We start from the raw sequence: 25,169 nt of genomic DNA, 5'->3' as shown, positions 1-25,169 counted from the left end.
TCTTGAACATCACACTACTTGTCTCCTTGCCTGCAACAAAGATTTCCTTTCCTTGTAGCAAGCACAAACATTTATATAGGCACTAAGATAACTCAAAATGAAAGGGCGAGCATAACTTTGGAGACTTGAATTAGCTCATTCCAACATGCAACTACGGTTGGTGACATAACATATAAAAATTTTAGCACTAGAAGGCAGTATTTCCTCCCTCTTAGAGCTTATTAATTTTTCTTTGAGAACAGCTCACCAGTAAATCCATAAAGCATCAAGGGGTAAAGATACTGGAAACCTCTGTCAGATGTGTGTGTGTCCTTTTTAAATGAGTGTAAGTTAATTCTGAAACCTATTCATACATATACAGTCCTACCATTTTCTTCTAATTAAAGCAGAATGCATACAGAGTGTGTTCTTACAGAACACTTTTTGGGGGGCTGGTAGGGATGAAGAAGAGGGAAATGACAAAAGGAGAAATATTGAGATTTATTTCCCTTCACATATCAAAACACAGAAGTGCTACTGCACCTCGCTGTTCTTCTGTCTAAAGCCAAATTCACCCCAAATTACTGCATAAATACACCAGTGCTGAAATTTAACACACAGGTTACATTTCCAAAATGCATTCACTTTATTTTCCTTGAAATGCAGCCACACTTTACAAAGCCTAAAAACCTGAAAGAAATGTGACAGCTTTAGAAAGTCACACTGATGAAGAAGTGTTTCATGGTGTTAAAAGCCAAGGTAATAGTCCTGAGATTTCAAATGTTAAAGCTTTCTCCACAGCCGCATGTTCCTTTGATGTTTGGATTATTGAAAACAAATTCACTGGATAGTTTGTCTTCTACATAGTCCATTTCAGTTCCTAGAAGTGTCAGCTGTGCTTTCTTTTCAATAAACACTCTGACTCCTTGAATGGAACAAAAACAAAACAACTGTTATGTAATCTGACACAGGTCTTGTGTTACAGTACAATCTGGTAGATAACTGATATAAAATGAAGCTAAAAACTGAGGTCTGTCAGTGAAATTATTGCTGCATTTTCTTACTACTTTCAGGATATTCATCCTTTTCTTGCCTCTGCTAAAGAACTCAAAGTTGAGTTTACTATCACTTGCTATCTGTAAATGGTTGAGTACTGATATTATGGTATATTTATTTACACTTCATGCAGGGTCATGCCAATGTAATTGTGTAACTGTGCAATAAAGTGCAGCTTTGACACTCCCACAGACTGGAATAAGATGTAAATTTTTAATAGTGAGAGTAATTAACCCTTGGAAGAACTTAAAGAGCCATGGTGGATTCACCATCACTGACAATTGTTAAATCAAGATTGGATTTTTTTTTTTTAAAGACATATGATGTAGGAATTATTTTGGGGGAAGTTCTATAGCCTGTGTTACACAGGAGGTCAGACTAGATGATCACAGTGAACCCTTCTAACCTTGGTGTCTATGAATTATGTTCATTAATCCATTTCTACTGGGATTACTAACATTCCAAAGATCTGCGCTGCTTTCAAGCAGCTGACTTTTTAAAGAAAACCTGCCTCAAAAATATTTTCTTATTTCCTTCTCAAATGGACTATCTTTCCCCTTGCCAAAGTTATACGGGTGAAGCTGAGTTACTAGCAATATTTAGTTCTGTACTAGTGGGAGGTGTAAAGTCCATCCAATATACTATAAAGCAAAACAATCAGGGCTAGGAATTAGTGCTTCTAAAGTCTTAATAGCCGGAAATCCTGCCTGTTCCAATAACGTACAGAAGTTTTACAGGCTGCAGGATGTTGAACATTAAGACTGCACTTTTGATTTATAGACTATTTATGATTCCTCATTTTAATAAGCCAATTTTGCAATTTGCAGATGAAGAAATAAAAACCAATACCAATAATGATAAACCCAAGTAGGGAATCCATTTGTTTATATAAAAGCTGTGTTTTTTGGAAGGTCCTTTGTTTCATCTTAGTATATTCAGTGCCAGCGTATATCAATGTAACCCAGGGATGCAGCAACCCCAGGGGCCTGGAGCCACCAAGGTTGGCCAACAGAAGTAGGCTGTGCTGACAAAGAAGTGCTTGTGACAAAGTCTGCTGGAGGATGTGCTCCACCAAGCAACCTGCACAAGGAGGATCCTATGATACTCAAGTATTAACTTAAAGCTGCCACCCCACCACCAGATGGAAACGTAGCCTCCCAGGCCCTGGAGAACTCCAGCCCATGGTGAGCCTGGACATATGGTGGGGAGGGAAAAGGCACCCTCTGTGCTAGCAGCATTTAATTTAATCCAGGAAGCTTTAACAAATGTGTACTTTTACAATGGAACCTAAAGTGACAGCAACAGCAATTCCTACCAAGGCATCCAAGGATTTCTCTCAGTAACTTCATGTATCTAGTAAATTCTAGCCTGTCTACTCCATTATAGTTTGGACGTTTAGTAATCAAGTTATTCTGCACCTGCCCTCTCCACCTTTTTACTGCTTCAAATAGATAAGAACAAATAAACACTCACCATCTTGAACTACTTCTTCATCAGAGTCGCCTTTTGATTTTGTATAGTCTAACGTGTATGAAAGTCCATTACATCCCCTTGTACGGACTCCAACTTTCACACCTACCTGAAACATAAGAGTTTTATTCACTTTTATTTAAATGTACAGTGTGCCAGCAGAGAACTGGAAACTCAGTGCACTAATCAACTCGATAGCTACCACTCAGTGTTTTTCCCTTGTCATCTAGGGTTAAAATTAGGATGAATTCATTTTAGGAATGAAGAGCCAAAATGTCTTGGGTTGCTTTTTTTTGGTACGGACCAACTAGAAAAGTGAGTCAGAGTTTTTAAGTTATAAAATGCATAATATATACTCAAACTGAAGCCTAACTCCCATGCACTACACTAGTACAATTTATACCTATAAATCTATACACTATAATTCTAGTAACAGTGGTGAAAATGTCAACGGAGCAGAGGCACTTCTACCATCATATTGTCAGGGTTAGCCTGAGCCCTGCCTCTACTACAACTTCCATTCTACTTTTGCTATCACATGCAGTGTTGCAATGGTGGAAAGCTACACATATAAGTTTTCCTATTGTGGACAAAGACCTACAGTGTGTAAAAATAGCAATCTAATGTAATTCACTAGTAAAACTGTTGGCACCCTTGTAAGTGTTTGGTCTTTTAAGCAGTTTGGATGAGAAAATCTTGCTTCAAAGACAAATGGTTTTATGACTTCAAATGGGACAGTTTGTTTATATAGTACTGTCAGACCACAGCACTTTACAAACTTGAACACTCACTCACCAGAGAAAGGAAGCCAGTTCTAGGGCTTAATGGGATGCATTCCAAATTCTCACCCGGCTCTCATCCGCCCCACTAAAAATCACAGTACAGATCTTCTGCATGCCTGTTGCAATGAGTTGCAGGCTGGTGCTTACTTCTCCTCATTGTAGGAGCAATTGAAGCAATTTACATAATGCTGGCAAGGTTGAGGCTGAGCCAAATACAGTTACATTTTCACAGCATTCCTATGCTGATTAGTGGAGAGAACCTCTATTTCACAGTATACTAAAAAGTTACATGGGTTGCAATTTTCATTATCCACATTACCACTCAGCCCTTCCCATTTTTAAGATCTGCTCAGAATTGACCCAGTAAGCCATACTGACTCATAATTCAGTCCAGGGCCGGCCCATAACATTTTGGCACCTGAGGCGGGGAACTCAAATGACGCCCCCATGCCCCTTCGCTTGGGCCAAAACTTTGAAAGGTCTCAATTCTACCTTCTTCCTGTTCTACTCCTCTCATGGTACTGCTCTGCCACCTATCCCAATAAAGGAGAACTAACAACTTAAAATGCCTTGTTCAAAAATTTTAAGTAACATTTAACTTTCAAATGCCTGAACTGCAAATATAACTTTTCTTGTCTGCATAGTAAACAATGGAATTTTTATCTGTTTGAATAATCGAAGTGGTGCTTTCTGTGCCTTCTTGGCTGCAAAGATTTGAACTGCTTCCGGAAGGTCCATAGTCTGGGCCAACTCATGCTCTATTGAGATGGTTGCAAGGACGACCAGCCTCTCCTGTGTCATTGTGGAGCGTAGATGTGTTTTTACTAACTTCAGCTTGGAGAAGCTGCGTTCTCCACTGGCAACTGTTACCGGAAGTGTTAGAAGTATGCGCAGAGCAACAAAAGCATTTGGAAAAAGGGTGGTCATCTTATTTGTGCACATATATTCCAGAACAGCCTTTGGAGCTGATCCTGCTGAAATGTAGCTGGAAAGGGCTTTCAGTTCATCACCTAAATCACTCGCCTCAATATCGTGCATGTCATCATGTGTCAACACTGGCTCTACTGTCCTGTATTGCTGATGTAGGTCTTCTTCAGGTATAGTGAGGAGTTTTGGAATATCACACAACATCCCAAATATACTGCTGTGTTCCTTGAGCTGCATGAAACATTCTTCAACTGACTGTATTGCACAATCTAGCACCTGGTTAAATAATTCAACTTTGAATTGTTGTTTGGGGTCTCTTATGGGATTATCCCGTGCCTTGTAATCAAAATGTCTTCTTCCTCAGTGTCTCTTGTATTCTTGAATGGGTGGGAAAGTAGCTTCAGTGTGCCAACTTCTGTGTACTCTTCAGAATGTTTTGAAATCCCTCATCTGACCGGTAACACTGTAGATATGACTTTGCTTTGTCCAGTTGTTCCATTGCTCCAGATAAATCAAGGTCAACACCTTGGAGTCTCTTGCTTACAACATTTATTTCAAACAGTATGTCATCCCACAACACGAAGACACAGAAATTTGAAGTTATGTATGTTTCTGGTGATTGCATTTCCCTCTGCCCCTGTTCTCCCACAAACAGTTCCGGTCATAGCATTATCCTCCATAATGGCAACTATGGCATCATCTATCTTCCCAATTTGGTGTCTGATAGGCTTTATCGCCTCCACTCCACTTTCCCATCATGTGACACTCAGTGGTTTCAGTATCAGAGAGGATGTTCCCATATGTTGCTTAAAAATTTGCCATCGATGAGCTGATGCAGAGAAAAATAAATAGATGCTTTGAATTACATTAAAATATTCAGCAGCCTCACTAGAAGCTGATGTTGCATCACTGACCACCAAGTTCAATGAATGAGAACTGCATGGGACAAAAAAAGCTCAAGGGTTTAACTCTCAGATCCATATCTGCACTCCTCTGTTCTTTCCTCTCATGTTGGCACCATTATCGTAGCTCTGACCTCGCGTGTCAGCTATCGCAATTCCATATCTTCCGGCTTTTTAACAAGCACATGTGTCATACCAGATCCTGTAGTATCAGCAATGTCAATAAATTCTAGAAAACGCTCTCTGATAGTTACCATTGCAGGGACATTTTCACTAGGCTCTGTTGTTGTTACAAAATGCACCATTAAAGTCATTTGTTCCGTATGGCTGATGTCAGGTGTGCAGTCCAGAATAACAGAGTAATACCTTGCTGACTTCAAATCTGCCACAATCTTCTGTTTGACTTTTGTTGCCAGGAACTGTATGATCTCATTTTGAATGGTTTTTCCATGGTAGTTGTGTGTGTGCATTTCTTGGGTGGTGACTCTTCTTAGATGCTCCTGGAGTACAGCATCAAACTCAGCCATCAGCTCCACAATTTTAAGGAAGTTTCCATTGTTTGGCACATACAGCTGATCTGAAGTGCCATGCAGTGCTAGGTTTGCGTAGCAAGCAGTCTCACAAGGGCAATGAGCCTTTTCAGAACATTTTGCCAGTAAAGAGACTCTGATGCAATCTTCTCTTGATGCTGATTATCTATGGTGGCCTTTAACCTTAGTCTCATTTCAAGCTCTTTCCATTTATGGAATAATCTCTGGTGATTTGCTGCCTTCTCATGGCATGACAGATTTCTAGCCAGATTTTTCTAGTCCTTTGTTCCTGTAGAACCCAATGTTGCTGGAACATTAGACTGGAGGAGTTTGCAACAAAAACAGTATGCAGCATTCTGGGTTTTTGAGTACATAAGCCATGGCCTCTCCACTTTGTCACCATTGCGGATTTCGCACCAGTAATGTGTTGTATGGAAACTTCTATTTTCATTGTCTTTGGGGAACATGAAGTTTTTCCACTTTGTTACAGGAGTGGGTGGGTGGGATTGTGTGGCCTGCATTGTGCAGGAGGTCAGACTAGATGATCATAATGGTCCCTTCTGACCTTAAAGTCTATGAGTCGTGAGAGTGGCCCTGATAAGAAGATAAGAGACAGACTTTCTTTTGGGCATAGTACTTGCTGGAGCAGATTTGGATTTCTGAGTAAGGAAAACACCTGCTGTTTGTTTTTATTGTGTTCAGAGAAACAGGAATTTGTGTACATTCTTGTAAATAAACAGGATCACACCAAGAAATACCTGACTAGTAGCATCAATGTCTTCTCCTAACAGAAACAAGCAAGGCCCCAAATACTGGCTAACCCTCAGGCCAGAAGGGGCAACATATTATGTGGACATAACATACTTCACAACAAAATAACCTGCTTTGAGAAATTCAAAATTTTCATAAAATTATTTGAAGAATACCTTCACATCAATAGTTGGAGATCTCTTGCCATACTAGGAAATCATTACCTTACTAACATCAACAGATTAGACTAGTTTCATTAAAGTGGTAGTATGGACATACTTTAAAATCTTGTGAAACCTTTAAGGAATGCATGTTGGAGTTTAATCTGTCTCAAAGATTATGACAGTTGATTTATTGTCATTATAGTCATTTCCCCCTACCTCATTTGATTTTTGTATATGAAAATAAAGCTTGTTGGATAAATGCATTTATTAAAAAATAAAGGAAGATCTCATGTCTAAATGGTGTCGACAGTGATTGTTTTAAGCTGCATTGTTTTACACTAATCACAAGTACTACACAGGACAGCTGCTAGTATAATAATAATTAAGAGTGCTCTTCATAAGTTAAGCTAAAAAATATTAGAATAGTGTACAAGAATGCCATCCATTTGTACTTACATGATCAGGTTTATCTTTAAGAAGCTGTTTTATCTTATGTACAGCTGACGGAGTCTGAAAAATAAAGAGATTTTATTAACTTTTCCTTGCTTTGAAAAATGTTAAAAGTTCTGAATAATATTCAGTCTTCTATTGCTTCTACTGTCCATTGCAAATAAAAGCTCAGTTTCATTCCAGCTTCACAGCTCTCAAGTTTTCACTTCAGCTTCTCCTCCTGCACATTAGAAATCCACCTCGGACATTGGTGTCACTAGCGAGAGTATAAACTAGCCATAAGAACATAAGAACATAAGAAAGGCCGTACCGGGTCAGACCAAAGGTCCATCTAGCCCAGTATCTGTCTACCGACAGTGGCCAATGCCAGGTGCCCCCAAGGGAGTGAACCTAACACTTGTTGTGTTCAACTTGTTGTGTTTTGTGGTTACAAACTACAATTAACACCCTAAATTGCATAATTTTAAGCTGTCTGTCAGACGTAGACTCAGGGCTTGTCTACACTTACCGGAGGATCACGCTGCAGCGATCGATGCATCAGTGGTTGATTTAGCGGGTCTAGTGAAGACCCGCTAAATCAACCCCCGATCGCTCTCCCATTGACTAATGTATTCCACCTGATTGAGGAGAGTAAGAGGAGTCAATGGGACCCCAGAGTAAGTAGATCTACGCTACGTTGATTTGAGTTACGCTAGTCACGTAACTCAAATTATGTAGCTTAGATCAACTTTTCCCTTTAGTGTAGACAAGGTCTCATAAAATTAAACTGGTTAATGCACATGAGGATTTATGGAAAAGAGCAGAGTTTATAAATTAACTTCACTACAAGCTGAAAACATAATGTAAAGGGGACCAGATGCCCCCTGCCTCCCACCAGACAGACTACACATTTGTAGATAATAAATGAATACATCACAGGAAGTTAGAGACTAAAATTTAGATTCTCTTTTTGAAAAATACAGTACTGAAAATTGAGAAACTTCTTGAGAAGCTCGCCACAAGATTTTTTTTGTTAAGTTTGCAACCATATACTGCAATATCGTGCTAGTTCATAAAACCCAGAAAATGTTAGTATGCCTTCATTGCCCAACCTGAGTGAAATGTTAGAATAACTAAACATAGACTATGAGACTGCGAATTTTGAAATTCTTTCAGTTTAAGATGATAAAATAAGTTTTCTTATGTTATTAAACTATGATCTTTAATCTAATAGTGTTTCTATGAGAAGCTAGCCAGACTCTGGCTCTGCAGAAATCAGTTTTATCAAAGTCTAGGTGCCACAGAACTGGCTTCAGAAACAAATAAAGCCATCAAAAAAATCTACTTTATATACCTGCAAGTAGCCTGATGTTCAATCACCAGGGGAACATAGGAATTGCAATACCAGAGACCAAACACACTTAGTTCAATAGCATGTCCCCCATAGTGAAGATTGGCAGCCAATGCAAAGGAAAATATAAGCCCTCATAATGGTATAAATTTACCATAAGAAAGCCAAAACTGACAACTGCATTCTCCCACTTATCAATGGTGAGCAGGAAATTTCCATGGTGAATAGAGGGCAGTTTCTATAGAAGTTTAGTTTTAATTAAAAAAAACAAACAATCTTGCTTTTATAATTGTGAAGATAACCTTCTCAAGTCGAAATAACTGTACTCTGATGCAGTTTTCCTTCTGCATCTGATAAAACCATCAACTAAGTCTCATGTCCTGATCTTAGCACACAGTCCAAGCGAGCAGATGCACTGAGTTCTGAAGTTTAAACCATTTTGTGTCATAGTTTTGAGGGGTAAAGCCATTACATCTGTAATTTGTGAATTTTTAATCAATTCCTTCCAAGCCTGTCCCCGAAATCCTGTATGCATGTGGAGTGTTGGCAGCTATTCAGATAAGTCTTCTGGATATTTTTTTTCAAGATTAATCTATATACCGAAGGAAAACTTCTTGACCTGAGCTGGAAATCAGTTTATGCTCCCAATAGTCCTTTGGCTTCATATTGTATTCTTGCCAGTAACGGTCACAGATAACCACTACAATTTTTTTTATTTTGTAGGGTTTTTTTAAAATTAGAAGAGATACGTAAGGTTATGAGTGCAACATGATCAAAGTAATGTTATGGTTGAAACCTCAAATCACTCACCACACAAAAGGCAAGCTTCCTTCAAGACAATATCAACTTCCTCCAGAAACTCTGCAACATTAACAACCTCCCTCTGAACATCATCCGTGCCACACCAACATCCCTCATCATAATGGCATTGCTGCCTACCTCAAATACCTACAAGAGAACTTACAACACTTGGATATCCACCCTAAACACATTGTCAAATCCACCCATTTCATCTTCACTCACAACTTCACATTTAATACCACACACTTTGTCCAAACCACGGGAACAGAAATGGATACTAGGATGACTCCCCAATAAGTCAACCTCTGCATGGGCCACCTTGAGGAAGAATTTCTGGAAAAACTAATCATGAAACCAATGATATACCTGAGATAGACTGATAATATTTTCATTGTCTGGACAGAAGACCTAAACTCCTCAGATTTCCACCACAACTTGAACCACTGCCACCCATCCATCAAACTCTCTGTAGAACACTCCCACATCACTCCCCACACCAGCATCAACTTCCTGTACACCAGGGGTGAAAGTAACTTAAATTTCTTACTGGTATGGTTTTATCACAACCCCTCCCACCTCCACTCCTACATACTTTACTTCATATATCCTTTGCATAACTCTGATACAGTAGTTGTCTACTACTTACATTCTAGAGTATTGGTACTAGCTTTAAGGGTATGTCTACACAGCTGATGTTAAAGCCATGGCAGCGCTTTAACATCAGCTGTGTAGACATACCCTTTTGTGGATGACTTTCAGCTTGTTCATTTGTTGAGGCCTCGGGGGTGTCAAAGACCAGCAAACAGCAGCAAGCCCCTCCAGTGGGAAAGAGCTGTGAGATGGAGAAGTTTCATCTGGGGCGCCAGATGCTGCGAAATCCAGCTTGTACGCTGCCAAGCCCCACGCCTTGCTCCCCAGCCCCCCGCCTCTGGCACTCCACAGCTGCCTGCAACAGGGACTGCTGCAGAGACTCCCCCAAAGAGCCCGGACACAGGAGAAGGAAGGCGCGTCCCTGGCTCTGGATCTCCCCGATTGCAGCCAGGTGAGCTCTCCCTCCCGCAGCTGGCTGAATAATGAATGAACTCAAGGGCTGGAAGCAGAGCACAGAGCCCTGAGCATGTAGCGCAAAGCCACCCCTCCATCCTGCAGCATGCACACAACACTCGCTCCCCAAGCTGCCTCGTCCCCCAAGGGTCCACACGTGTGGATCTGCATGCTGGAGTGCAGGTGGCAGTCAGGAGAACCAGCCCAAGAGCAAACTGGGTGGGGAGCAAGGGGCTTTCTGCACAATCAGACTCCTGGGTCCTGCTCGTATTGCGCTCCTTAGACCCCCGCAGCCTGCTGCCTTTCAGCTCTCCTAATCTCCCAGGTCAAGTCTGATTCCCTCTCCAACTACGCTTAGGGGTGGTTGGTTTGCTTGCAGAGAGGGATGTTTGCTGCAAACAGACGATAAATCAGATTTTTTGTTATTACTATAGTTAAACCTAGCTTATTTTACCAATTGATACTGAATACTTCAGCCACTTTCTTACCGATACACCGTATTGGCCTGTACCGGCTTACTTTCACCTCTGTTATACACCACTATTAGCTTCAACAATTGAACCCTACAAACGACATTATACAAGAAACCCACGGATCACCACATTACCTCCACAGATCCAGAAAAATCTGTTCTCTACAGCAAGACACTCAGATACCACAGAATATGCTATTAAGAGAAAGTCTAGGATACACTCCTTAACACACTTGTGGGGAGGGATAGCTCAGTGGTTTGAGCATTGGCCTGCTAAACCCAGGGTTGAGAGTTCAATCCTTGAGGAAGTCATTTAGAGATCTGGGGCAAAAATCTGTCCGAGGATTGGTCCTGCTTTGAGCAGGAGGTTGGACTTGATAACCTCCTGAGGTCCCTTCCAATCCTGATATTAAAAAAAAAAAAAAAAAAACAAACCACAAGGACATTCTACCAGAGAAGTAGATTGCACCAAATGCCCTGGAAAAAACCTGCTTCGATACAGAAAACAAACAAACAAGCCCACTGATGGCACACTGCTACCACCCCACATTGGAATCCTTCCAGGGTATCAAATAATTATAACCCATAATTAATGGGCACCACATCCTGAAATAAATCTTTCCCAACCACACTCTTGGCCTTCAAACAGCCCCCAGGCCTCGTCAAGCTGGGCATCCAAAGCAAGCTCCCCACAGACCAGGATACACCAACTCAAAGTGGCACAAGAACTTACCACAACAACAAGATGCAAAACTTGCAGACATATCACCTCTGCAGTGGTGATCAATTTCTCCACCCCCAAACACACCTTTCAAGATTCGTGGAACTACACATGCTTATCACAATATGTGGTGTACATCATCAAGCACATCAAATGCCCCAACAACTGGGGAGAAACCAGATAATTACTATGCTCTCAAATGAAACTTGCATAGAAAAATTATAAAAGATCAAAAACACTATCACCCACAGGTAAACACTTTTCACTTTCAATATCTGTCCACAAAGGAAATCTGCAGAACATCTTCAAAAGGCAATCCTGGGAACTTAAATTCATTACTCTGCTAGACATCAAAAACAATGGATTCAACATGGACATTGGTTTTATGGCTCATTACAACAATTTGTAACACCCCCCTCCCCGCCTGCTCAATCTTAACTGCCCACTTCAAATCCGTTATGCATACCAATCTAACCCTCAAACGACCGCTTTAAATGGCCTCTTGTGTTCTGCCATAAGTTTACCAATCTATCCCAACTTGAATTTAGGTCAGACACACTGATTTCCTTCCCCAGACTCGAAGAGCTCTGTGCAGCTCAAAAGTTTGTATGTTCCACCAACTGAAGTTAATCTAATTAAAAAAAAAATAAAAAATTACCTCACCTGCCTTCTCACTCTCATAGTTGAAATTTAACATGAAAAAACATCAGGCAATTCAAAGTTATGTTTTCGAAAGCACTTGTATCTCACTTCCTCTTTCTGTAAACTCTAATTTTTAGGACTGTTGATTAATCAGTTAATTCATGCGATTCACCAAAAAAAATTAATTGCAATAAAAAAGTATCACGATTAATCGCAGTTTTAATTGCACTGTTAAACAATAAAATACCAATTGAAATTTATTAAATGTTTTTGGATGGTTCTTCTACGTTTTTGAATATATTGATTTCAATTACAACACAGAATACAGAAGTGTCCAGTGCTCACTTAATATTATTTTTATTACAAATATTTGTACTGTAAAATGAGAAACAAACCAGAAAAAAAAAGAGTATTTTTCAATGCACCTCATACAATTCCATAATGCAATTTCTTTATCGTGAAAGTGCAACTTACAAATGTAGATTTTTGTTTTTGTTATGTAACTGCACTCAAAAACAAAATGTAAAACGTTAGAGCCTACAAGTTCCACTCAGTCCTACTTTTTGTTCAGCCAATCTCTAAGACAAACAAGTTTGTTTACATTTACAGGAGATAATACTGCCTGCTTCTTATTTAAAATGTCACCTGAAAGTGAAAACAGGCATTCATATATGGCACTGTTGTAGCCATCATTGCAAGGTATTTACATGCCAGATATGCTAAACATTCATATGCCCCTTCATGCTTTGGCCACCATTCCAGAGGACATGATGCTCGTTAAAAAAATAATCCATTAATTAAATTTGTGACTGAACTTCTTTGGGGAGAACAGTACGTCTCCTGCTCTGTTTTACCCGCATTGTGCTATATATTTCATGTTATAGGCATCTCAGATGATGACTCAGCACATGTTCATTTTAAGAACCCTTTCACTGCAGATTTGACAAAATGCAAAGAAGATACCAATGTGAGATTTTTAAAGATAGCTACAGCACTCGACCCAAGGTTTAAGAACCTGAAGTGCCTTCCAAAATCTGAGAGAGATGAGGTGTGGAGCATGCTTTCAGAAGTCTTAAAAGAGCAACGCTCCGAAGTGGAAACTACAGAATGAAAACCACCAAAAAAGAAAATTAACTGTCTGCAGCTGACATCTTACTCAGATGATGAAAGTGAACATGTGTCGTTCTGTACTACTTTGGATGGTTATCGAGCAGAACCCCTCATTAGCATGGATGCATGTCTTTTGGAATGATGGTTGAAGAATGAAGGGACATATGAATCTTTAAGACATCTGGCACATTGCGACACTGGCTAAAACAGTGCCATGTGAACACCTGTTCTCACTTTCAGGTGCCATTGTAAACAAGAAGCGGGCAGTATTATCTCTTGCAAATTGTAACCAAACTTGTTTGTCTGAGCGATTGGCTGAAGTAGGACTGAGTGGACTTGTAGGCTCTAAAGTTTTACATTGTTTTATTTGTGAATGCAGTTTTTTTTGTACATAATTCTACATTTGTAAGTTCAACTTTAATGATAAAGAGATTGTAGTACAGTACTTGTATGAGGTGAATTGAAAAATAATATCTCTTGTTTTTATAGCGCAAATATCAGTAATCAAAAATATAAAGTGAGCACTGTACACTTTGTGTTCTGTGTTGTATATGAAATCAATATATTTGAAGATGTAGATGGTATTCTATTATTAACAGTGCAATTAATTGCACAATTAATCGAGATTTTTTTAAATCTGATTAATCTTGATTAATGTTTTTAATTACTTGCCAGCCCTACTAATTTTGTATTTCTTTATTTTTGGAGATGCAACACTTCAGATGTTAATATACTTTCCCCCTTTAATTCACAAATGTCCAATTTGAAGTCTTACTGATCAGGTACCCTCAATAATAGCCTGTAGCATGTGAGTTCTACAAGTTAAGCAAGTCATTTAATAATCATACTCCTTTTGTTGATTTTGAAGGCCAACTTCTACACTCAATTATCTGCATACAACCCCTGTTTTAGAATGAACATTTTTTTTCTGTGTACTTATTTTATTGCTCTTTTGACTGGGAGGTTGACAGTCAAAGTTCAGCGGCTGGTTTGATGACATTAGTGTGAAGGTCATCCTTACAAGGAGGCCGCGAAATGGCTGATGGACCTACAATTGTATTAATAGAACGTTGCTCTGCAGATGCCATGCAGGAGAGAGAGAGAGAGAGAGAGATATTGGGCAATGGAGGGCAGAATTAGGTCCTAACTTTGCTTTTTTTGTTTTTTTTAAATGCATCAGGTGCCACCCTGAGTGTATATGGTGGAGGAAAGGATACATAAGAACATCTAAGTAGGCCTCTGTCTCTTTCATTTCTATCATTGGTCTTCTTACTATTGTCTTTTCTAAAGAAAGCACTCCTTGTATCAGAAGCCCCCTCATTCACAAGTGCGCCTGCTCATTTCAGTGCCCTTCTCTGAGGCTTATTTCTGCATTTTTAGATGAGGACACGCCGTAGAGATCTATTCTGACACGGCATCAAAAGAAAAAAAGCAATTGGCGGTCATCAGCATAAATCTTACCTATGTATACACGTGTATGTACATACGCAAACACATTACAAGCAGTTCAGTGGGGGCCTTAGTCGCACACAGCACAAGGAAAGTGCCCCTTAACGTAAAGTGCCCCATGTAAACCAGACTGCTGCTCAGTACAGGCCATGGGGCCGCTCTTGACCACGGCAGGGGCCGGGCACCCATCGCCCGGAGACGCGCCCCACACCCCGCCGGGCACCGGCCCCGCTCACCGCCACCCCGCGGACCTGGCCCTGGGGCTAACGGGCGCCGCGCGACCCCCCGCGATGCTCACCAGAGTAAGGGCGGCCCGGGTGGCCTGTATCTTCCTCTTGCTCACGGCCCGGACCGTGGCTCTGACCACCGAGGAGGCCATTCCGCCCCTCAGCCCCGTCCTCTCCCGTTGTCCATGGGCACAGGGCAGCGCGTTCTACTTTGCCTCCAGTGTCATGGCGGCCGGAGTGTGACGTCATCGCCGCGCGCCGGGCAGGTTACGGCGCGTGATGACGGAATGGGGGAGCGTTTCCGGAAGCGCTGCCCGGACGGGCTTGTGCAGGACTTCAGGCGCTTCCGCCTCGAGTCGGCACAATGAAGCGGGAGCAATAACCGGAAGAGCCGAGGGTGAGTGTCGTGCCCGGGGCCGCGGCTCTTCTCGAGCCCCTCCCACGACCCCTCCGCGGCTGTTGGGCTCCCGGACGCGCGCGCCTGACCCCCCTCCCCGCGGTGACCGCGGAGCAGCTTCCCCCCCCGCCCCCCCCAGCCTGCGGCCCGGCCCGTCTCGCTGCCCCGCGGCTCCTGGCGCTGCAGGGGGAACCCCGGGCCGGGCCCCTGAGTTCCTGCCGGCCCCTCGCCCCCCGCTGCCGGCCCGGCCTCTCGACCCCAGCGGGCGGTAGTTGTGCGCTGCGGGAAACCGGCTCCCCGGGGGCGGCGGGGCCCCTCGCTGCCGGCCCGGTGAGGCGGCCTCACGGGTGGGCAGTTCGCAGCGCGGGGCTGGCGTGGCCCCTGTCCTTGCTGGAGCCCGTCAGGTCCCGCGGGGCGGGAGGATGGAGAATAAACCCAAGCGCGGGCGCACCCTGCCAGGAAGGCAGCAGCGGCTTGACAGCTCAGCCTCGTGATTCCTGCTGCTGTGGGGCAAATCCCTCCTGCACCTTCACGCTGAGCTTCCTCCCTGTGCGTGGTGCATTTCATAACCTCCCCTGGGCGTTGGGTGTGTATTTGGGTTTTTCTGGGACAATTATAAAACATGTTGCTAGCTCACAGAAAACAGACTAACACGGAGCTACTCTGAAACCTGTTACTAATATATAGTTGATTCTTTGTTAATCTGTGGAAAGTTATTTTGAAGGGTGTAAAACTCTCTTTAGCCATAGCAATTGTGGAGCTCCACAACACTGTGTAATTATGGATTTAGTACCAGTACACCCATCTAAGTATTCACCTAATTTATTATGTCTTAATTTTAAGTGCAACATCTGTGTGGTTCAGACCACTTCATTTGAAAATAACCTATTCTTATTTATACAAAATTTCATAATATGTGCGAGAGAGAATTCAAGACTAAAGATGCAGGTGTAGGGCCTAGTAGGATATATGAAAGCACTTCAGCAGGTGAGTTACCGAAGCCCCAATTAGGAGGTTCACTCAGGGTACATCTGCACTGTGATAAAAGACCCACAGCATGGCCACAGCTGCTCTTGCAGCTCAGCCTGCAAGGGTCTGAAATTGCAGTGTACACAAGCGGGAGCGGGGGGGCCTCAGAGCTCAGGTTCCAGCCTGGACATCTATACTGAAATGTATAGCCCTGCAGCCTAAACTCTGCAAGCCTGAGTTAGCTAACCTAGGTTCTGTGAGTTAGTGCCACAGGTTTTTTTTATTGCAGTGTAGACATAATGTTAGGTGCCTCATTGGATTTTTCAAAAGTGCCTGTCTGCATCTTTAGGTGTCTATATATACCTTTGTACATCTAGCCTTTTCTTCCTCTACATGTGTGCTGCTATATCTAAACCTAATAGCTTTCAGATGGGTGACATGTTTTGTTTACTCATGTCTGGGTTTAGCCCTTCAAAATGTTGTCTTAAATTTGAGTTACACCTTCCGGGGGGAGAGGGGATGATGATGGCAGGCACAGTTCAGTTTCAAATTAAATTAGTAGTATTGCTTTGATACAGAATAAAGAAATACAGTAAAAAGAAAATGAAAATGCTTGACATTTAGTGATATAGATCTTATTTGTGGATTTATCACCAAAAGCAAATGGAGGGGCGGGGGGGGAATGGATAGGTCAAAACAAAAAAGTTTTGATTGCTAATTTGAAAAAAACATTTTGTTTTAAAATGAATGTTGAAATAAAATGTTTCATCATATCAAAATTCTTTTTTGGTTAAAACTATTTACCATATTTGCAAATAGTTTTGGTGCCCTGATAAATTCATATTTTGGCAAATTTACTACTTGCAAGGGGAAAGAAATTGCCCAGCTCTAGTTTTTATAGACTGCAAGGTGTACTGAGAAAAACCATGAGTTACTCATTTGCTAAACCTGTCACTTTTTCCCCCCCTCTTTAATCTGTTGTTAAACATTTGATTATTTAAAAGTACTTCCTTTTTTTTTCCAGGTGCAAATTATTATATTGAACATCAGCTAAAATGGGAGATGCTACAAAACCTTGCTTTGCCAAAAGAAAAAAAAGAGGGGAGCTTTAGCTGAAGAGGAACCCTTCACAACAGGGCTACCACCCCAGGGATGATTATGGACATGGCAAAAAGATATGGGCTTTCAGAAGAAAAAGGGAACACAAGGTCACTGTGGAAACAGTCCCAGAAAAGGATCACATAGTATTCTGAATAGCTCAAATTCTTTAATACCATGGATCAGAACCAAGGGGTAAGAATAAATGATACCCAAAAAGACCAGATTAAGAAATGGCTATCTGATGACCATCCTGCTTTTTTTGTTTGTTTCCTTTAATTGTAAATGTTAAGTTTCTGAGGCTCTTAAATCTCTCATGATAGCCTCAATTTTGTGATAGGTTGCAAGATTCCATCTGACATATGGCTTTCCTTAAAACACCTGCAGGATTTTCAGGTTGTTTCTTTGATATTATAGTGGCCTTATTTGTAAAGTAAGCGCAGGGAATGAAAATGCTTGTCTGACAACAAACATTTGGCTACCATTGGGAAAACTAGAACCAACTCTTGTACCTGTATTGATTGCCTTCAGGTACTGAGCAAAAGTGTGTCTTTTTTAATAAAAAAAACACATGGGTGTATACGTCTCAAAACAGTTTTTTGTCCAATTCTTGTCTGATGAGTTTCTCAAAACAGGCACCTGGATAAAAGAAGGAAGGCAGTGTACAAAAGTTTAACCAAGATACATCCTGGTTTTTATGGTGTTTATATTTTAGTCTAATGTCATGCTAGTAAATCTGCAGTTGTAGTTTAGGAATGCGATTGCTCTAAATTTCTTCTTGGGGAAAAAAGTTACTCTTTGGTCTGAAATTTTGCATGATCTAGAGCAGTGGCTCTCTACCGTGAGGGATGCGGGCAGTCTCAAACAGATTGCCATTGCCCTGTCCTTCATATTGCTAGATTAGGTTGGTTAGATGGTGTGCTCTGCTATGGAAAAGGTGCTTCCAGTATTGAAAGCTGAAAATTGCTGGTTTAGGTTGAGTAATTTTTTTTTCTAACTTTACAAGAAGAATCGTTATTTGCCTCCCTGGCTTTTTGTATGCTTGCCTGAACTCCTTGATTTTTGTACGACACTGCTCTGTGTCCCTGGAGTAGCCTCTTTCCATCATGGCGTATGTATTTGCGTTCCTTTTTCTGGAACTTAGTTCTGCAATAACAGACTCGTCTCCCCAACATGCGATGAGATCCAGTACCTCCCGTTCGGACCATGCTGGAGCTCATCTGCGAATCCGGGACTGCGTGATCTTTTGTGATGGTGGACTCTGCATAGTCGCCTGTGATGGTGGTGACCAAACAGGAAATGAAATTCAAAAAGTTCCAGGGGCTTTTCCTGCCCACCTGGCTAGTGCGTCGGAGTTGAGTGTTGTCCAGAGCAGTCACAAGGTAGCATTCTGGGATAGCTCTCAAAGGCCAATAAAGTCAAATTGCATCCACAATACCTTTAACCCAGGAGTGCAATCTCATTTTAAGCGCTACTCCACTTGCCGAGTTGGAGTAAACTGATTTAAAGAGCTCTTTGAATCGGAAAAAGTTGGTTTGGTCATGTGGACGGAATCTTTTTTTTTTTTCGAATTAACTCTAATTCCGAAATAAGACTAGTGTAGACCAGGCCTTAGCTGTCTGTATGCTAGTGCAAGAAGTATGGGGAATAAGCAGGAAGAACTCGAAATGCTAGTAAATAAAAAACTATGACATAGTTGGCATCGCAGAGACTTGGGATAATACGCATGACTGGAATATTGGTATAGAAGGGTGTAGTTTGCTCTGGAAGGACAGGCATGGAAAAAAGGGAGGAGGCATTGCCTTATATATTAAAAATGTATACACTTGGACTGAGATTGAGGTGGAAATAGAAGACAGACTTTAGTCTCTGGGTAAGGATAAAAGGGGTAAAAAAACAAGGGTGATGTCATAGTAGGGGGTCTATTACAGACCACCAAACCAGGAAGAAGAGGTGAATGAGGCTTTTTTTAAACAACTATCAATCATCCAAAGCACAGGTGTTGGTGGTGATTGGGGACATCAACTACTCAGACATCCATTGGGAAAATAAAACAGCAGGGCACAGATTATCCAACAAGTTCTTGGAATGTATTAGAGACAATTTTTTATTTTGGAAGGTAGAGAAAGCTACTAGGGGAGAGGCTGTTCTAGATTTGATTTTGACAAATAGGGAGGAACTGGTTGAGAATTTGAAAGTAGAAGGCAGCTTCGGTGAAAGTGATCATTAAAAGGTAGAATTCCTAATTCTAAGGAATGGTAGGACTGAGAACAGCAAAATAAAGACAATGGATTTCAAGAAGACAAACTTTAGCAAACTCAGGGAGTTGATAGGTAAGATCCCATGGGAAGCAAATCTAAGCAGGAAAACAATTGAAGACAGTTGGCAGTTTTTTCAAAGAGACATTATTAAGAGCACAAAAGCCAACTATCCCAATGAATAGGAAAGATAGGAAATATGTCAAATATTCAGCAAAGGCTTGGGGGTGGTGCAGTGAAAGATGATCAAAGAGAAACATGAAACATTCCAAGGAGACATAAGAAGGAAAAGCTGTTTTCTCTATAGCTAAAGAAAACGGTATCAGGTGAGTTTAAACTGCCATCTTGATTTATACTTAGGAATATTTAGTATCAGACATATTTTCAAATAGTAATGACATAACTGTGCATACGAAAGTACACATTTGTGTGCATGGACCATAATTGTGTACACAAATTGGCTAACAGAGCAAGCACGTAGCCTCTCTTCAGTGTCAGCAACACATTATGAATATTACAATTGAACATACTTAGAAGAGCATATTGCACTTTAATTGGATGTCTCCATATAGAAAATCAAGGGTGTTACTAATGGAGCAGACATCACATAGATAAGCAGTTGGTGGACAAACTCCCATTGACTTCAATGAGAGTTGGCTCAGGCCCTCAGTCTTAAAGCAGAGTTTTTAATAGATCATTTCAGGGACTTGTAATTCTAATCCTATTTACAAAAAAGTAATCTGCCAAAATCCAACTGGAGAAGTGGACCATCACTGAAGGTATCCTCCACTATAATTTACATAAAGTTTCTCTGTGAACAAAAAGACAATAGAAAATTGAAGCATATAAACCAGGGGTCGGCAACCTTTCAGAAGAGCCGTGCCGAGTCTTCATTTATTCACTTTAACTGAAGGTTTTGCATGCCAGTAATACATTAACATTTTTAGAAGGTCTCTTTCTACAAGTCTAATATATAGAACTAAACTATTGTTGTATAGAAAGTAAATAAGGTTTTTAAAATGTTCAAGAAATTTCATTTAAAATTAAATTAAAATGCATAGCCCCCCGGACCTGTGGCCAGGACCTGGGCAGTGTGAGTGCCACTGAAAATCAGCTCATGCGCCGCCTTCGGCACGCGTGCCATAGGTTGCCTACCCCAATATAAACACTAAACATTCACCCAAATATTTTGAAACCTTCCAATCATAAATTTACTAACAAAACCCTAAATATTAGAAAGTCTGGGAATGCACAAACAATACTTCCAGCTAATCCCCACCTGTGGTATTTGTCAGTTATATTACCCCAAATAATTGTAGGCATCTAAATAGACATTTTAACCTAAATTCTAAAGCCAAATTTTAAATAAAATTAGACACTTAAGCAAAGACTATGCCTCAAATTTCAGCCTCAGATAATTATTCAGAAAAGCATTAGCATGTGAAAATAGGAAGTTGTAACAAACTATTCTGAAACCTGCATTATAATGGGTGTTATATTAAGTGCCTGTTAAAATTAACTATAGAAATGCTAGGATAGAGATGCAAATTTTTCCTGTTACTTTCTTTGAATTTTAAGTAATTCACCAAGGAAAGACCGAATTTTAGTTTTATGATAAAGTACCATTAGCTATGAAGTTGGAATGTTTGTCAAGATCACTTCATCACCTGAATGTGGTCATTCTCTGTTAGTCTTTGGATAAAATTTCTCTTGATGTATAAGTGAACAGATTTATGAAGTGATGAATTTTAGGATATACGTACACACACACTCAATGAAAGTTGAGGACCTAACTCCCTTGGCCCCTTTGAAAATCCCAGCTTATATCTTTAATAAAGATGTTGACATTTGGTGAAAGGAACTATTAGTCTTAAACCATAACACCTTTAAATAAGTAGTTAGGATAATGTAATTTTACTTTGTTCCTACTGAATTTTGCACTTGGAATTGTAAGTACAAGATAAGGAGTAATGTAGAAATTTCAAGTTTTAACTTTTGTTTTTTTATTTCAAAGTCATAAATAACAGTGGTTTCATTTTTACCCTGTATTGATTCCCCCTTCCCAAACAGGGTATGAAGGTACAGTACCAGTTCCAAAAGGACTTCAAGTAAATCTTAAGATGACAACGTTAATTAAATCCTTGGCTGGCAGTTGGATCCTCTTCACTTTTTAGGAAAAGAGAAAAGCATGTAACACCCCTCCCCTATTGCTGATTATCACTCTTTTCTGCCTTTTAGCAATTTTGTCTGTTGTATTTTATAGGCTATGGGAAAGATTCTTAGCAGCATCAAACAGGACTAACCTGCTTCTTAGTCTTTTACTGTACACAAGCACAGCAGCATATTAACTCAAAATCACAAAGGGAAAAAAAACAACTCGGTGGCAGTGTGTCCACAGGGGTTTCACAAAAAAGTTTACTAATGTTCGTGTTTTCAATTCTCTGCAGATAAAATGTTTGCAAATACATCAGTAGTAGTCCACAAACATTTTAAACACTTTACACAAGGATTCAGTAAACAATCAACATCAATAAATAACATTTCCTCCTTCAAAAAGTCAATTTTTGAAGAAAAATAAAACATTATATTTGGCTTGCACACAATTTTGGTGCACTTTGAAAGGGTCAGGTTGAACGTTAAAATCTTGAAAATGAGCACCTGCTCTTATCTACATGTTTTACCTAGTAAACAAATACAGACATCATGGCTTTCTATTAAAATGTTCAAATAATCTATTAAGAGCAGGAGTCCATGGTAGGAGCACTGCATTAAAAATCCATTGCCTCTGACTTTTAGCAATCTAATTCAAATTAAAATACCATGTTTTCTTTAAACTTAAATTGAACATTGTTTTGTGCTGCTGTCTTGTGAGCCCAGAAGCTTTTGCCAAAATGAACCTAATTTTTTAAGTGAATGGATGGCCTGTATTGCAATTTCAGAGTTCTTCAATCCCCTCATGATTCCTGTTGAGTCTTCTTCTGTGAGGCTTTTCCCTGAGCCATGTATTTACTGGAAAGGCTGCCTAAACAGAAACCAAAAAAAGAAAGTGTCACATTATTGAATTTGTAACTAAGTAGAAAAGCAATGATCTGAACACAAAAACAAAAACTTAAGTGTGCTCCACATTGCATGTTCCACTCTAGGGGGAAGAACAAACTGGACACACTTGGTCTGAGCCAGATTAGATTCAACCATGGTAAACTAAAGATTGACACCTCAACCTCTGACTTTCAGAGGGTCAGGGAACACCGATTTCCCTGCTGAAAGAGCATTAAGCAGCCATCTGACAAAAATCACACTGCTATGAAGTGTCAAGCTTTGGGCATGCGAAAACAAAGGCTTAACCACTACTCATTTTTAAAGCTTGGCCGTAATAGCTGATTAAATATTTTGTTTTATAAGCAAGTGAAACGTGTGTGTAAGGGAGCAACAGTCCTATTCTGCTTCTAACAGAATACATGGATCTGGTGCAAATATAGCTCCTTTACTAGGGGATCTTTTTACCTTTCAGTCAGGCAGTGGTTTGCATTGTTTTTAAAGCTCTCTCTTGAGCTTAACTATCCTTTGTAATGACCTGACTGCTGTCTCCTACTCTGATTGGTAGTTGGTTTGTACAAAGAACCTGCTTTAATGCCATGGCCCCTAAGAAATTAATTGATCCTGTGGATTTCTAGAGGGTTATTTAGGCTCTCTTTGAGGGAGGTCTCACATATGATCCTTGAAAGGAACACTCCAAGATACATAAAAACACCCTAGTAGGCAGAAACAGGAGGACAGAAGGGAAAGGAATTGATACAAACAAAAACAGTGTTTGTATCACCACCCCCTCCCCCCCATAAAAAGCAAACCAAATAACTATTGATTGTAAATAAAGAAATAAAACTAACCAAAGTAGGGGAGAGCTGAACTGCCTCCTGGTTCTGCTGCCAGAGGAAAAAACTTCTAGTAGACAAAGAGGCTGGGCGTAGCCCAAAGGGTGCTAGCAACAAGTCTAAACTGCCTTCAGTATCAACTCAGAAGACAGAGCTCTGTAGGTACTATAATGTCAATTAAGAAATTCAAGTTACAGTAGATTCCGCTTATCAGTGACCCCTTGGTCAACAACAAAATGTTGCCATTATCCAGCAGCTGCCAATAAGTGGAAGGTGGGTTTGCAAGGCTGCAGCTAAGGAAGGAAGTGCTGGGAAGTACATTCCCTGGCTGCAGCCCTGCAACCTGCCTGCGGGCAGGTGAGCAGCAGGGAGAGCGGGCTGCACTGTACTTCTTGCTGTGCTCTCTGGGGATCAGGACTTAGCCCATCCCACTGCTTCCTTCCCTGGCTGCACCCCCTAGCAGGCTGTAGCCTGAAGAGCACAGGGAGAGCTACCATGCAGCTCTGGCATCCAGCCGCCCTCCAGCTACTGCCCTGCTCCCCCTCAGCTCGCAGCCCCTTACCTCCTGTGCAGTCCCTGTGTAAAAGGCAGGTTTGTAGGCTTGCAGCCAGAGAACGCATATCTTCCCACTTTTTCCTGTGGCTGCAGTCTTGCAAACCTGTGTGTGCTGGGTGTGCGCAGCATGTCCCCGTGCCCACTCCTCTGGCTGCAACAGTGAAAACCTGCCTGCAGCTTTCTTCTTAAAAAAATGTTCTTGACAAGCAGCATGCTGCTGCCAATATCTGAATCCCACTAACATTAAAAGGTCAATGGGACAGGATTGGTCCCCAGCAAAACGTTATTCATCAGAAGTTAGTATCTGGGTTGCTGTTCAGTGGAATCTAATGTACAAACCTGTCTGGGGACTCAAGAACACTTTTCCTTTTTGTTTTTTCTTTTCCTCATGTAAAAGTATTCCCTAAAAGAGAGACGTACAGAGATAAGCAAACATATAAAATTCAACTATTAGGCAGGGAATAGTTGACTGGATTACAGATAAACAGCATTGTACCTACAAAAAAAGTGTATCGTGGTTGAAAACTGAGCCAAACTTTAGCTTACTACTGTAAATGGTTTTAAGAAGAACATGATTCAGAAAAGTATGCAGTGTTTACCTGATTTAGTCTTCCAGCATGTTTAACAGCACTGGGTAAAGAAGGGAATCCACACAGACTTTCTGACTTTGATCCACCTGAGAAATTAAAATAAAGTGAAAATTTACTGAAAAGGTAAACATATTACCTTTCAGTTAGAATCTCCAACAACTGATCATTATCTATATAAAGGCACTGTATGCATGCCTCCCCTCCCCCATCACCATAGTATCCCAGCATCTCACAATCTTTAGTGTATTTAAGCTCAACACCCTTAAGAAGTAGGGAAGAACTATTATCCCCATTTGACAGAACTTAGGCACAGATAGAGAAGTGACTTGCCCAAGGTCATACAGGAAATCCAAGGGAAACCAGGGAATTGAACCTTGCCCCTTTACCACTGGATCATAGAAAACACTTTTGGGGGCCCACAGAAAACAACTTCCAGAGGAAAAAATGATTTATCAGCAGGACCACCCTCCCCCATACACATGTAATGATAGGCAACAGCCACCTCTCCGTGATTAATGTAGTTTACATATACATTCGACAACCTCGTCACCACACTTATATGCTAGAAGTGACAACGGTCAATATACAGCAGGTCACCTGGACTGAAAAACAGCTGAAGCTGCT

The 25,169-nt window shown here is 40.9% G+C and overlaps 2 protein-coding genes and 1 long non-coding RNA gene across 3 annotated transcripts in view; 1 reads left to right on the top strand and 2 right to left on the bottom strand.

Annotated features, from left to right (window-relative positions):
• Positions 1 to 601: 601 nt before the first annotated feature.
• On the bottom strand, positions 602 to 15,086 carry ISCA1 (iron-sulfur cluster assembly 1). Its single transcript, XM_045022200.1, has 4 exons — positions 14,878 to 15,086; positions 7,017 to 7,070; positions 2,509 to 2,614; positions 602 to 904 (listed from the first exon to the last, which is right to left on the bottom strand). The coding sequence occupies exons 1-4, from the start codon at positions 14,956 to 14,958 to the stop codon at positions 756 to 758; spliced, it is 390 nt and encodes a 129-aa protein (XP_044878135.1). The 5' UTR covers positions 14,959 to 15,086; the 3' UTR covers positions 602 to 755.
• The window catches only part of LOC123373281, a 34,280-nt gene continuing 24,179 nt past the window's right edge, over positions 15,069 to 25,169 (top strand). Inside the window, exons 1-2 of the long non-coding RNA XR_006580641.1 lie at positions 15,069 to 15,203; positions 17,197 to 17,465. This is a non-coding gene — a long non-coding RNA (uncharacterized LOC123373281). The remainder of the gene's footprint in view (positions 15,204 to 17,196; positions 17,466 to 25,169) is intronic.
• TUT7 (terminal uridylyl transferase 7) overlaps positions 21,515 to 25,169 on the bottom strand; it is a 47,009-nt gene continuing 43,354 nt past the window's right edge. The window contains exons 27-29 of the mRNA XM_045022199.1: positions 24,555 to 24,631; positions 24,295 to 24,358; positions 21,515 to 22,550 (exon numbers count right to left, since the gene is read on the bottom strand). Of these exons, the coding sequence (XP_044878134.1) occupies positions 22,483 to 22,550; positions 24,295 to 24,358; positions 24,555 to 24,631 (209 nt within the window). The 3' untranslated portion in view covers positions 21,515 to 22,482. The remainder of the gene's footprint in view (positions 22,551 to 24,294; positions 24,359 to 24,554; positions 24,632 to 25,169) is intronic.

Source organism: Mauremys mutica, chromosome 6 (genome assembly GCF_020497125.1).
Source record: "Mauremys mutica isolate MM-2020 ecotype Southern chromosome 6, ASM2049712v1, whole genome shotgun sequence".
Taxonomy (NCBI): Eukaryota; Metazoa; Chordata; order Testudines; family Geoemydidae; genus Mauremys; species Mauremys mutica.
The sequence above is the reverse complement of the archived record's forward strand: the minus strand, read 5'-3'. Positions and strand labels throughout refer to the sequence as shown.